The sequence below is a fragment of the Terrapene carolina genome, unplaced genomic scaffold, assembly GCF_002925995.2.
Source record: "Terrapene carolina triunguis isolate 2854851 unplaced genomic scaffold, T_m_triunguis-2.0 Scaffold789, whole genome shotgun sequence".
NCBI classification, from domain to species: domain Eukaryota; kingdom Metazoa; phylum Chordata; order Testudines; family Emydidae; genus Terrapene; species Terrapene triunguis.
Window position 1 is genome coordinate 5,008,647 of NW_020665140.1, and position 16,853 is coordinate 5,025,499.

The 16,853-nt window shown below is 39.8% G+C and overlaps 1 protein-coding gene across 2 annotated transcripts in view; it reads right to left on the reverse strand.

The window, feature by feature from the left end:
• CCSER1 (coiled-coil serine rich protein 1) overlaps positions 1 to 16,853 on the reverse strand; it is a 1,059,536-nt gene that overhangs the window by 779,867 nt on the left and 262,816 nt on the right. For both annotated transcript variants that reach the window (XM_024216934.3, XM_024216935.3), the window contains exon 5: positions 10,230 to 10,350. In XM_024216934.3, the coding sequence (XP_024072702.2) occupies positions 10,230 to 10,350 (121 nt within the window). The remainder of the gene's footprint in view (positions 1 to 10,229; positions 10,351 to 16,853) is intronic.

Sequence of the window (16,853 nt, forward strand, 5' to 3'; positions counted from 1 at the left end):
CAGGTAGTTGAAAACAGCTATCAAATCCCCCCTCATCTTCTCTTCTGCAGGCTAAACAATCCCAGTTCCCTCAGCCTCTCCTCATAAGTCATGTGCTCCAGCCCCCTAATCATTTTTGTTGCCCTCCGCTGGACTCTTTCCAATTTTTCCACATCCTTCTTGTAGTGTGGGGCCCAAAACTGGACACAGTACTCCAGATGAGGCTCACCAATGTCGAACAGAGGGGAATGATCACATCCCTCGATCTGCTGGCAATGCCCCTACTTATACAGCCCAAAATGCCGTTAGCCTTCTTGGCAACAAGGGCACACTGTTGACTCATATCCAGCTTCTCATCCACTGTAACCCCTAGGTCCTTTTCTGCAGAACTGCCTCCTAGCCATTCGGTCCCTAGTCCATAGCAGTGCATGGGATTCTTCCGTCCTAAGTGCAGGACTCTGCACTTGTCCTTGTTGAACCTCATCAGATTTCTTTTGGCCCAATCCTCTAATTTGTCTAGGTCCCTCTGTATCCTATCCCTACCCTCCAGCGTATCTACCACTCCTCCCAGTTTAGTGTCATCTGCAAACTTGCTGAGGGTGCAGTCCACACCATCCTCCAGATCATTAATGAAGATATTGAACAAAACCGGCCCCGGACCGACCCTGGGGCACTCCGCTTGATACCGGCTGCCAGCTAGACATGGAGCCATTGATCACTACCCGTTGAGCCCGACGATCTAGCCAGTTTTTTATCACCTTATAGTCCATTCATCCAGCCCATACTTCTTTAACTTGCCGGCAAGAATACTGTGGGAGCCCGTAACAAAAGCTTTGCTCAAGTCAAGGAATAACAAGTCCACTGCTTTACCCTCATCCACAGAGCCAGTTATCTCATCATAGAAGGCAATTCATGATTTGCCCTTGTTGAATCCATGCTGACTGTTCCTGATCACTTTCCTCTCCTCTAAGTATATTAAGAGCATATTAGTGAGCATATTAAGAATGCCCAAATCATCATTACATTAAGGTTATACATCAAATGAAAGGCATTATTTGGAAATCTATCAGAAATTACCTTCCCAATCACACCTACCATGACCTTCAGCTTCTAATAGACTAGGAAGCATTCGCATCTGACCATTCATAGAAACATTAAGCAAATTATATTACAAGTTGTTCACTTTAAATCGAACCCATACGCTTTAAATAAAATTGTATACAGAATTCTACCTCCTGACAAAGCACCTCTAAATAATTTTAGGAGAAATTCTATGAGTCCTTTACCATTTATGAACTGGATTCGCAATCCAAGCAACCTCTAAAGGCAATGCCATTTTACAGCAATAGTAGGCAATTGTGAGATGATAAACATTCGTTTGTGGTACATCATGGAAATTATACAGGCAACTGAAACAGTTCAATCACCTTTTATCAGGTTGTCCTAACCAGTCTGAAAATATTCATCTTTTCAAGTTACAAAGAGAGGCCTTCTAGAATGAACTGTCAAAGTAGATGCAAATCTTGCAACAGGATTCCATGGCCGGACAAGCTTACTGCACTGGAGATCAAAGTTAATGTCAGCTAAAATAACACTGTTGCTATTAGAGACGGGTTTTTCTCCAGAGATTTAAAAAAAAATCAAAATGCAAAGATGTCAAGAGATCTCTAGTAAAATATAATCAACTTCCTTAAAGTTACGCCTATACTGTGCATGAAAATAAGCTAGCAGTAGCCACACTTTCTTCGAAGTAAGCTCCATGGGGAAGGTTCTAGCAGTCAACAAGGACTCCTTTCTTCAACTTTAATGGTCATGTTTTGACAATTTGAGGTTCACATGCGAAAAATTGCTCCCACATATGTGTGTATGTATCCCACACACCTTCTGGGTGTGGTGTTCTGTTCCATCTAATGGCACCGAGACTACTTTAAGAGAGAGATAAAATGAGTATGCTCTACAACCTTAGCTAACAGCCAGTTGGCTTTTAGCTCATGCGGTAGAGGCTCATGCACTAAGCTTCAGAGGTCCCCGGTTCAATCCTGCCTGCCGACGACCACAGTCTGTCAGTATTACATGTACATTTGCTGCTGCTAGGCATGCAACTAAGGACACAGTACATGCACAACCAACTTCTTAGTTGTCAAACTGGGTATTCTGCACAAGCAACTTCCTAGTTTGCACACAGACTTGCATGAAGGCCTCAGTTCAGAGGACTATTTAAGTATGTTCTTAAGTTTATGTAAGTTGGCAGTCCTCCTGACTCCAGTGGAACTACACACAAACATCTAACTTTAAGCATGTGAAAGTCACTTGCTGCATCAGAGCCTAAATGCACTGACATTAATCAACTCAAGTAACCAATAAAAACCCTTATGAGGTTATTCAAAGCTCTCATGTTACTGCTACATACAAATTTAACATCATCATCACAAAAGGGCCATAAAACTGATATGCCATTTAGTTCCAGCCACTTGTTATTCAGGACAACACACTAATTCTCTTTAATTATAAACAGGTTTTAACTAAGGCCCAAATATGCAACTGTCAAAACAATTTCATTATTTTAATTCTTGGTTACCATTCTAGAAAGTTCTAAAGGAACCTGTTCATTTATGAACTGGTAAATTTTCAGCTAAATGAATCCTTGCCGTCTTTATCCTCACTATAGTTTGAAAGTTTAAGGTTATATGTGATCTTCTATTTGTTTACTTTTTTTTTTAAATTGTATCAGTCCAATATTTTTTCCAAAGAAGTCGTCCTTTAAAAAAGGATCGCCTTTGCCCCCAATTAAACAAAGTACTTAAGCACATGCTTAAATACAAGTCACATGAGATCACTCATATGCTTAAAGTTAAACACACGCTTCAGTACTTTGCCAAATCAAGGCTTTTGTTTCTATATCATGGCACTTTCTCATATATTGGTAACTTGTGAATGGATTTCCTTATTGTTTGTATTTAGCAGCAGAATACTGGCCCCAGTGCACCGGAGGAACCTTTCTTACCGCACTATCCATAGGCTCCTAAGACTGTCCATTGGCGATAGCATGAGCTTTCAATTGACAGTGTGGTCATAGACGTTTAAAGGAAAGTTATTTTTAAAGCATAATTGAAATATTCCAAGTCTAGCTTTCCCTCCCACACCCTTTGTTAGACACCTGCAGTGAAAGGGAAGATTCCTCATATCACGATTCTATCTCTGCATCTTCTTGATTTTGATTTTAAAGGATTAAGACTGACTATCTTCAGCACTTCCTACCCAGATAAAAGATTCTTTAGAATAAGTGTTATCATCTGTGTCCATTCAAGAGAGACTGGCTGAACTATCACCATAGCAACACAAAGAGGCCTTGAAAACTTGCACTGAATGTCAATACATCATTTAAAAAAAATGTTTTATTACTACAAATTTAAACAATGGATCCATGTTATGTTCTAGACCAAATGTGTTTACAAATCTGGTAGGGAGGGAGGGAGGGAAGGAGGGATAGGAGAGGGTTGGGGACCGCCTACTTTCATTCTGATTATTAACTTTTGCTGAGAAAAAAATAATCCTTTGCTGCATTGCACAGTGTGCTGTGGAGAAGGAGGGGAAAGGATTCACAGAAAGTAGCTTCTTATTACTCACTTAACATTGATACCATGCTTCATCGAGGACAGAACATAGGAGAAGTCACAGCCCTTACCCTAAGGAGATGATAACTTCCCCCCCTACCAAATGCATCTGGCACAAGAGCAGAGCAATGTGTATTCTTGGCACTCCCCCAGCCTCAAGAGAGCTTAGTTAGATGCCAGAGCATAGTTAAAGCCCTCAGCCCCACTCTATAACTGTAATTAGTACCATGTAATAGGGATTGGGGCATATTGTTCTTTTTTTTCCCCTTCTCGGTGAAGCAGAGGATATCACCCCCAGAACTTTCTGAGCAATGACTCCTTATTGCCAGCAAGAAGGCCTAGGAGTCTGTGCTCAGCTGCTGCCGCTCTCTAACCAAGTTCTTAACAAATGTACTTTTAGTGAGGGCAGGATTTTGCCTACCGCGAGCAAATCAAATATGATCTAATAATTCCCCAGGTGTGCTTAATGAACAGCTTTCTAATTAAATATTTATGAGCTCCTCCAAAACAAAAATCATTGGGGGGGGAGTGAGATAAAATTGGTCTTTTTTTCCCCCCTAGTGCCACTGTATGTTGACTTAGGAGCTCTTCAAAGAATTTGAACTTTCCTGCTACCTCTTCTGGCATGTTCATTTGCTGCTTACAGTAATTAAGATAAACAAATACCATATATTATTTAAAAATGTTAAGCACTTTTGTTCCCAAGACATAGCAACAAGGTTAACCAAACATTAGGCAGTTCAAACTAAAGGCCTATTTTAGTTGGTTCCACTTTTTGTTTTTGTGTTGGATGTCTGTCATGAGGTTGTTTTGTTTTGTTTTTGGTAATTTTGGGTTTCTTGCATGATTTCCAGGTAAGTTTCCTGATTTTTTTCCTTCCAGTGTGTTGGAGTATGTAATGATTTCTTGTTTGAGCTAGTCCCTTCTGGAATATGTGAGGTTCAGGAGGTGGTTCTGCATATTTGGAACTGTAGGTTGCGGCCAGAGGGATCTAGATGGTGAGTCCTCTGGGGATGGTATTTTGTTTCTTGTATTTCCTCAGGAAGTAGATGACATGGTTAAGTTTCGCCTCCTTTTTCTTCATGTTGTGGAGTTTCCATTTTACACAGCAAAATTCAATATCTTCCACTGTTTGCAGTGTTGTTGCAGCTGTGTAAGTCCCAGGATATTAGAAAGACAAGGTAGATGAGGTAATATCTTTTATTGGACCAACTTCTGTTGGTGAAAAGACATGCTTTTGAGCTTACACAGCAGTCTTCAGGATCCGTGAAAAGTACTGAGTGTCACAGCTAAACACAAAATGGAACAGATCGTTTAGGATAAGGAGTTAACACATATTGTAAAAAGCAACAGAGAGTCCTGTGGCACCTTTAAGACTAACAGATGTATTGGAGCATAAGCTTTCGTGGGTCTGACCAAGTGGGTATTCACCCACGAAAGCTTATGCTCCAATACATCTATTAGTCTTAAAGGTGCCACAGGACTCTCTGTTGCTTTTTACAGATCCAGACTAATACGGCTACCCCTCTGATACTTGAAACATATTGTAACAGACCAATCAAGGATCACCCACACTTAGTTACACAGATCCAGTAACCACCCCAAACACACCAAGAAATCTCTTGTCTACAACCAGGAACTCAGAACATAATCCAAGGAAAAAGTCTGAGATACATACCTTAGCATACTTAAAACCACCTTCACCAAACAAGGACACTCCATCCAAGAAGTAGATTGCATCATGAAATGAGCACCCAAATACCTCGAATAAACCTGCCTTAATACAGAAAAAACAACAACCTCCAAATGCAACCCCCCTAGATACCACCTACCACCCACACTGGTATCATTAAACCCCATATTCTTTCCTGAACCCCCTCTTCCGGCCTTCAAACAGCTCACCAAGCTCATCATTAGAAGCAAGCTCCCCACAGATCAGGACACACCAACTAAAAGTGGCACCAGACCCTGCCAGAACAACAGATGCAAAACCTGAAGACATATCTTCACGGTTCAAATGATAACCCCCACAACACACCTTTCAAGATCCATGGGTCCTACACATGCCTATCACAACATGTGGTGCACCTCATCAAGTGCACTAAATGTCCTAACAACAACTATTTGGGTGAAAGAAGACAATCACTATCCTCTTGAACGAACTCACACAGAAAAATGATGAAAGACAAAAACACTGCATCACCTGTGGGCGAACCCTTTTCACAAAATGATCACTTCATATCTGACCTCTCAGTCCCTGTCCTCAAAGGAAGACTGCACATCATCTTAAAAACATCAGTCTGGGAGCTTAAATTCATAACTTTGTGAGATACGACAAATCGTGGACTGAACAGAGACTCTGGATTTGTGGCCCATTACAACAATCCATAACCCATTAATTCCCTCTTTTATCCTATGACAGCAGAGGTGTTAACTGCCCACTTCACCTTGAATGGTCTCTTACAATATGTGTTAAGTCCTTATGCTGAGCAATTTGGTCTACCTTGTATTTAGCTGTGACACTCTGAGTGCCTTTCCCAGACCTGAAGAAGAGCTCTGTGTAAGCTCAAAATCATGTCTCTTTCACCAACAGAAGTTAGCCCAATAAAAGGTATTACCTTACCCATCTTGTCTTATTTATATTATTACACATTTTACTTGGTACTTATATATACAGAGCATCCGTTCCTAGCCTTAAAAACATATAGCATACTTTCCCATTAAATATGTTCACTTTATGGTCTTCTCAACAAGACCATTTTTATAGCCATGTTTGCACCTCTGTCATACCACACTACTGCCTCGCATCATTATTGGGGAGCACACCCTCTTTCAACAGTATTTGGTTATTTATTTCAATTTTATTTACATCTACACACACCCAAAAACATTTTCAGAAAGACGCACAGAAAGTGTACACCCAAGATACTGTTAAATAGACTAACTCCTACATTCTATTCAGCAAACATCATCTACAGTTTAGTAATCCCTGATTTTACAATCTAAAGCCTTGAACCTCCAAGCTGCTCCATATAAATGGAATCATCCATCCATGCAGAGTTGAAATGAAGTCAGCGTGGTTCTGTATGGCGACTGGAGCCTGACAATGCAAAGCCAGTTTGCAGGCTTGGCATCTAAGAGGGACACAAACAGAAGACACACTGGGATATCTAAATGCAGGAACACATTACTGGGCTTGGGTTTTTCGCCCAATTCTAAATTCTTTATTAGTGGCCCTCATAGAAAAAGCAAATTTTAAAGGAGATGTTGAATGAAAAGAGGGTCATAGTTTAATGAATGGGGATGGAAATGATGTTCGTGTAGACAATAGCGTGAAAAAAATGTATGGAGATAGGAGAAAGAAATGAAAGGGGCATTAAGAATGGTGCTCCACAACACTCAGCCATTACGCCTTAATCCTCCCAGTAAACTGTAGCCTTGTATTTTATTTAAAGTGAATTTAGTAATGTTGTATTACACCACCATGGGGTTCGGCTCTGGTGGCTACAGTTTCGAGCTCAACAAAGTGAAAGCCACTTCTGATACCTGCTTCAGATTTAGAGTGTCTAGGAACACACAAAGACCAAGGATAGTGACCACACATTCAAGTACACACAAGTACAAGATCTAGGCCATGTCTACACTAGCACTTACGTCAGCAAAACTTTTGTTGCTCAGGGGTGTGAAAAAACACACCCCTGAGTGACATAAGCTTTGCCAGCATAAGCGCTCATGCGCACAGCGCTATGTCGGTGGGAGATGCTCTCCCGCCAACATAGCTACTGCCCCTCATTCAGCTGGTATTATTATGTTGATGGTAGACTCTCTCCCACTGGCATGACGCGGATACACAAGCACTCTTACAGCAGCAGAGCTGTATCAGTACTGCTGTGCCACTGTACGCTTCTAAATATAGACATGGCTCTAGTCTGTTTTACAAGTTTTATTAAAGTTACAATTAAGGTTATGATTACCCAAGCATTTAAAAATCCTATAAAGACCTATGCACAAGTTACAAATATAGTTATACTGACTTCCTTAACAATATTCTTAGGGTCTGATGGATGCCTTACCAATTAATCATCAGGAGAGGGATGATTCCTGCTAGCATTTTCCTGTAAATAATTAATTTTACCTAATTTGAGAGCCCACCTTTATCTTGTGATTATGACTACACTGACATTCTGTGCATTTGCACGGAGGTGTCCATTCACTTTTTCCTCATTTGTATTGTGTCCCCCAAGAATACTGGGGCACTCCATTTTTCATAGGTTCCTTTTATTCTCATTAGGAGTTACACAGATAGGGCACCCTGCGGTTAGAGCATGTGTTAGAAAAATGTGACTATCGGGTATCTTGTAATAAAAAGTTAATCTTGCCTTTAATTTTTCACAATATCACTCACTGGCAAATCTTTTCTCATAATTTTGTGGCATAATTCTTTGGTCACTTATGTCAAGGATTTCTTAAATCTATGGCCTAGTATTGCTAAACTGACATTTTACAGGCCTCAGCTTGTAGGTTTACGATTCAGCTCTAATTACTTATACCTAATACATACTTATGTCTAAATACTAATCAATCTCATACTTCTATAATCCTACAATTTAAATCTATTTAGCATACAATGATTATATATGACATGACATGTTAGTTAATCATAACATCACACAATAAATGAATGATAAAATTAAGTAATTGGTTCCAAAGTGCTTTGAAAATTTCAAGATAATTTACTGAAATCTTAATCAAAGATATGCTCAGCAGTTCTGGAGATGTGTTTCCCCTCCTGCCCCCTGTATAATCTGGGAGATGTATTGTTACAAATATACTAATCAAGTGATAGTATTTGCTTTCGATTCATGTGGGTACATTCAAATATGTTTCAGCAGTCACAGTGCAAGAGGTGCACATTTTGAAGTATGCAAATCTCTACAGTATCAGAGGTCAGAGCTTGTTACTGAGACCCGTGTGTGCATGAGACCAGAGACATTTATATGATTGCCAGGGTGCTTTTGAAAACATCGCCAGTGTGTTTTTAAAGGGGGAAAAAAACAGACTTGCTAATATCAATTAGGTGAAGGAAAAAGTCAACCAGGAAGCATCATTCACTCCTTGAGCACATACGGAAATTGCCTTAGACCAAATCCACAAGAGATTACAAAGGCGAAACTGCAGATCATATTAGTAGTGGAGAAGGTAGTACAAAGAACACTGCAGGTTTGCTTCTCAGTGGAGAGAAAATACAAATTTACTGTAGTGTTTCAGCCTGAATACTCTAGATCCCCGTCCAAAACTTTGAGTCCTAAAACCTTCTTCAAATACTTTGTATTCAGAAGGGTACAGAAGGATATGATGCAGAATCATGTTCCTAAAATACCATTACACACTATATAAAAATATGTTCCAATATTTGACTGAATGTAATAATAGCAAAAGTAATGTCTATGATGTAGCTAATCATTTAATTATAGATAGACTCACAACAAATGACTTATCTCAAAAGTGGAATACATATTACAGTTGGATACAGGCCTGAGCCATGGAGTTCAGATCTTGATCTGGATCTGAATTCAAACTGCCTATGTAGGTTAGAAGGAATGGGGATGGACAGACTTCAGATCTGGTGTTGTGGGTCAGATCTGGTACTAGCTGCAATAAAATAGAAAGAGCGCAAATATTTCTAAGTTTGATCCTGACTTACCACATTTGAATCTAGGTTGAGGACCTGATTTCTAACTTCTTAACCTTTCAAAGTTTGCAAGTGTTCAGACTAAGGTTTTGTGGAAATAGAATTTCTGATAATAAATATCCAAAATTAAGTTTCCTTACTGCTAGCTGAACTGAAGATAAGGACTTTAATGCAGCCCGAAGATCTATCCTTGAGTAATGATGGTTGATACTATAGAATCCTAAATTATTTTTAAAATTACCTTGTGCATTTTAAAATGTATGGCCTACAATTTTAACTGCAGTGCTTTGTCACTGCACAAAGTATTTTCTTCTTTTCATTAAAAATGTGTCTTTTCCATTCTCCAAGGACTCAATTGTTAAGGAACAACCATCCTGCCTGGTATTTCAAGATAAATGCTGCTACCCATGCTGTGGTTATGATTCTCATCCAAAGCAGTGGTGCAAGATATCAAACTACAGTCTGTTTAATTTAATAGGATTTACTTGGAAGCCCACTACTACACTCCTGAAGCTGCCATCAGACCTTACATCAAAGCAGTAAAACAGTCACTGAAAAATACTGAAATATCAAAGTAGAGCAAAGCTTTTAGGAATGAATGGTCTTTATACTATCAATTACTGAATAGAAAGATTATGCAAGTATTAAGAATTATTTATATAGAAATAAAAAACCGTAATAAAACTCTTTAAAAATCTATTTCCTGGGATATGAATGTCTGTTGCCTACCTCACACTGAAAAACCACCTCATTACCACAACCACTGGAAGGTGTTTACTGTTAAACAAAAGAAACTTACCCAGGCTCAGGCCAATTTCTGCCCTCAGCTATATCATCATAAATCTTGGTGAAGTGGAAAGGAATTGCTCATGCATATCTAAGGGCACAATTTGGTTTTGCTGCTTAAATTGCAATGGAAACGAATATTTTAACAATTCACTCACCGTTTGGCCACATCAGGCATTTTTGGCTCTTCTTTTTTCTTTGCTTCCCCAGGTGGTTCTATAGGTGTAAGTACTACGGCAGCACAGGAGACTATGGACTGATATGAATCTTCCCGGCAAACTGTGAAGATAAAATACTTTGAGTATTACAAAGCACACTCGATGTCAGTTTAAAATTTATATAATCGTCAATTGACATTCACAATATGATGAAAAAAAGAAACACCACAACACTACATTGCATACCTGACTACACAGCATTTCAATATAAGGGTTATTGTAATGAGCCCCACCCAGCATAGACACACTGATGCTACAAGATTACTTTAGGTCAGCGATGGGGTAGCGTTTCAAGGAAAGGGTTATGGCAGGTTTAGAACCTAGAACTAATTGGTATATGGGCTTGATCCAGCACCCATTAAGTCTTTCCATTGAATGCAGTAGGTTTTGGATCAGGCCCTCCAATACATCCTTGTGGGTTACCTAATTTATCTTCATTGCTGAGCTTCTCAGGAGTAATGGAGCAAAACTCTTGTGACCAATTTGCATGGAAACAGGCCACTGAGAATATATTTATGATCCTATTGGTGGGATATGCCAATATTTTATTGTCTGTGAAAAGTTCTCCGAAATTTTGCTACCTGTTTATCAAGGAGTCTCTCTTTGTTCTGGCATTCTCATCATCTAGGGGTAAATCTAGGATTCCTGGGATATGAATGTCCGTTGCCTATAATCTAGGATATTGTAAAGCAAGAGTGGACAGTTGATGTTGAATAACAATATAGAAAATAATCCCACAGATTATTTTCTATATTGTTATTCAACATCAACTGTCCACTCTTGCTTTACAATATCCTCATGGAAAATCCAAGACTGTTGTGAAATTCAGCATGTATTTAATCAAGTAACACATAATAGTCAATATTAAAAAGAATTATAAGGCATTGTAAGGGTTTCAAATAGAATAAATTCTTCATTTTAATGAATACATTTGCAATTAAACGTGGGCTGGCCTCAACCTGAGCATCACCAAGTGGCCAAAGGTCATTCTACGTCATTCTGCCTCTGTTACCCCTCTCTTCAGGGCCCTTTAAGAACTGATTGTCCACACGTAGTTCAAACAAGCTCTCTCTTGGAGTCTACTTTATTGAGTCCTCTGGTCCTCTAGGCCAGTGGTCTCCAAACTTTTTTGATAGCGCACCCCTATCAGTAAAAAAATTTTGAGCACGCACCCCCTGCTGCGCCGAAGCAAAAAACAAACAACAAAAAACCTGCCGCGCACCCCCAAGGATCCTCTCGCGCACCCCACTTTGGAGACCGCTGCTCTAGGCCTTAAGGCCAGTTCACTGTCTGCCTGCTGATTAACAAAGCACAAGCTCACACAGTCTTTGGCCCAGTTGGCCGTCACAAGTCTCTTTCCTGCTTGGACAGGGTCTCCCCGAGGCCTCCCTGCTTGAAGAGCCTTCTCCCAATCTCTCCTGCTTCTTCAGCTTTTTCCCTGCTGATTCAGGACCTGCAGAAGCCTTCTTGCTCCCTGCAGTATCTACAGCCATAGCTGCAATCTCCTTGTCTTCCCCCCTTTACTGCAACTTCCTGCATTGTTTTTTACATGCAGATCACTTGATGCAACCCAGGTGTGTCTCATCCTGTAACCAGGGCTGGCTTATCCCATGGTCTCCAGCCCATGAGCATCCATCCCTTTGTGATGTAATGAGCGAAAAGCTTTGTTCTCTCATTCTCTGCCTTTTATAATCTTCCCCGGCTCTAGTGGCTAGATTGCTACCTCAAAATCCAGTCCAATTAAGGGACAGTGGATAGTGAATAACTGTGCTGGCCCAGGAGCAGGACAGGGACCTAACTGTGATTCTGAGAAGAACAATTCAGATGCCTTATTCCATGGTGGAAGTATGCTGCATCCAGGGCCGGCGCAACCCATTAGGCGACCGCACTAAAATTTGTGGGGCGGCGACCGCAGCGGTATTTCGGCGGCAGGACCTTCTGCCGCCTCTGTGGGGGCGGCATTTCGGGGCGGGACCTTCTGCCGCCTAGGGCGACAGAAAAGCTGGCGGTGCTCCTGGCTGCATCAGCCCCTTTCCTGCCACAGATGACTGCCACCTCCACCATGGCTCCGTGATGGGATGGGACAGGAGCGCATGGTGCAGAGTCTTGGCTCCACCCTTTCATCTGTGCAGGAAGAGGAATAGCAGCTCTCCCCCATGCAGATGGTCTGGCAATGTGGGTAAACCACACAGAGGAATAAGGGGGATATTTACTGTCTTGTGCAGGCATGCAGCAGGGCTCATGACTTTCCTGAGTGATTAAACTGAACAATACAGATGGCCCAGGCATGGGCAGAAATCCATGAGGTGTTGACAGGAAGAGAAGCTGTACATTAATCCTTAGTGGAATTCAGGTAACTATTTTTGAATACACTTGACATCTTCCTGGATTTTTTATCCTTATATAATAAAATATTTGTGTCCCTTCTTGAGTCTGTCTAAACCACTGGAAACATAAACAGAACTAGTTTATAAAATGTCACTTCCATCTCTTCCTTAAAAGTGATGTCTATAACCTAGACACTGTCCTATATATTGACCAACAAAAGAAGGCTGACTCCAAAGACAAGTTGCAGCCTATACTTCTCTATATACTTTATTTTATATCTGGGATATAAACTGTAGCTACGTACGTATAAACAAAGAGGCAAATATTGTGTGTGTGTGCACCTGTGCACCGCCAAATGCCTTCTCCAATACACATGCAAAAATAGGACAGTACTGGACCAAGCAACCATCTTTTGCTCTTATTTTATAACAGTAGACTGGGTGCCCTTCCAACAGCTATAGTTTCATACTGTCATCTTGCAACTTGCAGAGTGAACATCCAGAGCTATCTGATCCCTATCTAAAGAACCTGCAGAGGATATTCTGCCTGATAATTTTGATCAATTAGTGTATTCTTATTCAAATAATCTTTTCCAGAAGAAGTTCATATGAGCAGACCAACTCCTGAAATCTGACTACTTTCGTTTAGTAGGCAAGTGGTTTACTGTGGTAGAATAACCCCCTTACACATATGGTTAAAGGTGAAGGTGAAGCCTCCTTAACCCTGCAGAGGTTTATTTGCCTGATCAAAATTTATTCTGAGTTTGGGACATTTGATCAACTGTTTCTTCTCCTTCCAACGTCATGCAGAGATGCAATGTTGGCATCGTTTCTCAAAGCAACTACATCACTACCTTGCTATCTTGAATCTCTGCACACCCAGCAGTACATCATTATGGTACAGGGTAATTAACTAAAATGTCATGAAAAGGTGGCAACAAGGCAAGAAGCAATATTCATATCCTCTCCTCTTATTATCTGTTCATAAATTTCATTACAGAAATAAGAATATGCCTGACTGCAGGCTATCGGCTTTCATATAAGACTAATGGTGAAAGACTGCGTACTTTTTGAGGACATTTTGCTTTCACATTTTCCACTTCTTGTTTTCCTCTAACAAAGTCCCCCCCCCCTTTATATATACTGCTAGCATAAATAATCATCGGTGTAATAATTTTATATAGTACCTTTTATCGTGAAGGATCCCAAAACACTTACAAACCTCAAGGGGTTTGTATACTCATAGAGATTTAGCTGTCAGTTAACTATAGCCACTTCTGGGGTGAAACAAAATCTCTTTGCAGCACACTGGGATGTTACACAAGTTAAGCCATTTCCAACTGAAACTGCAGGAAGAATTTAGGTAAACAAAATATAATTACCTTAGTTGAAATTTAGCCAAAACACCCCAGTATAAATGCCCTCTCACTCTATTATTAAATTATTTGTTAAAGTAATTGCTTTATTTCGTTCTATTGTCGTACTGAGTTTTGTTTCTGCATTTATTATTGTATTTTATGGTGTAGATTTAGGATATGCTATTTTTGAAGCTGGGAAACAGTTCTATCAAATTATTTATGTGTGTGTGCTTTAATGTTTATTCCCCTCTGTATGTTATGGTTCACTAGCCCTTACTAATGATACTTTTTTCCTGGTTATGTTAATACTGTTCTTGTTGGATTTGGTATAGAGATAAATTTGCGAAATACTTATTTATTTTCAATTCAAATACTGATTCCAATTTGTACCACACCACATGAGTAACAAGTAAGGGCTTCCTGCCATCCATGAATAAGAAATATACCCATCATCAAAAGTAGATGATTAGATTTAATATATTTCACTTCACTTATTATCAGCAAATAACCAGGGCAGTAATAAATTCAGATACTTACACGTCTGAAAAAACAGTGAAATGTAGTGTCTGAATTTCCAAGCTCATGTACAGTTTTGGCTCATTGCCTAACTACGAGTAAGGTTCTATTCAACATGTGTACAGTATCAGACTCTGGCCCATTGGGAGAAATATACAGAGTAGCACTACTTCCGCCATATGTGGTGATTTTTTTCAACACCACATGTTTGTGTTACTATACTAATCACTAACTTGCTTCACAAGAGCTGGCCCTGGCCCTCTAAACAGAAATATTTAATATGAAATCTGAGATCCAGTTTTGCTCAATTTGTAGGATAGAAAAGATAATTGCTCTTTTAATTGCCTGCTAAATGCCAGGAAAGTGGTAACAAAATATGTGAAGGACATGCAAACTTTGTGGTTGGATTGGCACTAGATGTCTCATTAGCACATGTGCTTTTGCAAACCTCCAGAATTTGTTTGTCCTTGAAACCCATTCATTACAACAACTGAGCACGAAATCAGAGTTAAAGTATATAAGCAACTAATTTTATACTCTGCATAACAATTCCTTTTGCTGTCAGCAACAGTAATATTTATTACCACAGAAATGCATTAGAAATTGAAAAACTTCTGGCAAAATATCCTGTAAGTCACATACAAATGAGACAGTACTTCCTAAAAATGTTCTCTCCTTTTTTTCATAGTACAAGGACAGCTCTTGTAAACAAACTCATAATGACTGCAAAATCAAGAAAATAATGAGAAGAGCCTGGGTCCTCTTTATGGTCATTTAGGGTATGTCTACATTGCAATTAGACTCCCGCAACTGGCCCATACCAGCTGACTTGGGCTATGATGTAGATGTTCAGACTCAGACTGCAGTCCGAGCTCCGGGACCCTCCTACCTCACAGGGTCTTAGAGCCTGTGCTCCAGCCCAAGCTCAAATGTCTACACCACAATTAAGCAGCCCCTTAGCCTGAGTCCCATGAGTCCAGGTCAGCTGGGCTGGCCAGCCGCAGGATTTTAATTGCAATGTACATATATCCCCTGAAAAATATTAATGTACTTATTTTATAATAAGGAGCTTATTATATATATATATATATGATAACCTCCCTATGAATATATGTCCACAGATTACTGAAACAGAAAAATACAGTCATTTCATGTCATGTACATCTCTTCTAACATTCTTCAACTTGTGCTGTAATGAAGTACTTACAGTTTTGTTGTAACCCCTGAAATTTCCTTTCAAATCTTGGGCCAGGTCACCACTATAATTTTACATCGGTATAACTACATTACTCAGGGGTATGAAAAATCCACACACCCCAAGGTCATTGTCATAGTGACCTGACCCCTGATGTAGACAGCACTATGCTGACAGGAAGACTTCTGTTGAGATAGCTACCACCTTTCACAGCGGTAGATTAACTACACCACTTCACTGAAGCATTTTAAGTGTAGACCTTGCCTTGATGTTTAACAAGTAGCTCAGATATTTACTACTAGCTATTCTTGGCTCAGGTCAATCCTCGTTGGTTTATGTACACCCAGAAGATAATGTATTACCAGAGGAATATATTGTCTTTTCTTTTCAAGAACAATGAGAATTACTAACGTATCAAGTTTCTCTTAATTCAGGTCATTAACTTTATTAATACAGAAGTTTTAATTCCCCCATTTAATAATGCAAATGGCCAGGAGTCATTAACATCTGACAGCTGTTCAATAACCTGTGTGAAAGTAGTGGCCTCAGTCCAGCTCCCAGTAGAAAGGTATCCAACAAAACAAAAACCACTACAAAAGGTACTAATTAGCATCATAGCTGGGATAATTTAATCATCATTAACTGGTCATAGAGGGTGAAATACACTCTCGCTGCCAGAGATGGTTCCTCCAAGGAAACACTAAAGCATATCAGTGGGACAGTACTCGGCAAGCTTATGCTGCCAAATATGATCTAACTAGTTTGAGGATAAACAGAGGGCTACCGTTCACAAATGCTAGATTCATTATAAACAGTTTTTAACATTAGAAAAGAGGCAGAATCAGGTTAGCATTGTTCAACAAAAAAATATGCTCCCTTGATACAAGAAACCAAGGGGTCTTTTCATGAAACTAATAGCAAGTATTACATATTTAGAAGACAAAGGAAAATTTTCAAACAATGTGTAGCTGACCTAGGAGATTCTGTGCAGGGGATCAGCGCCAAACAAGAGGTGCTGGATTTAAAAGAGCTGGATAATTAAAAGCATTGCACACGATGCATGCTAAAGTATGAATAATCAAGTATCATGGTTTGGAACATACACTGATTGCAGAGAGGTCCGGAAAGAATCCTTCAACCTCGATATCCACACAACAGGCTAGGTGAA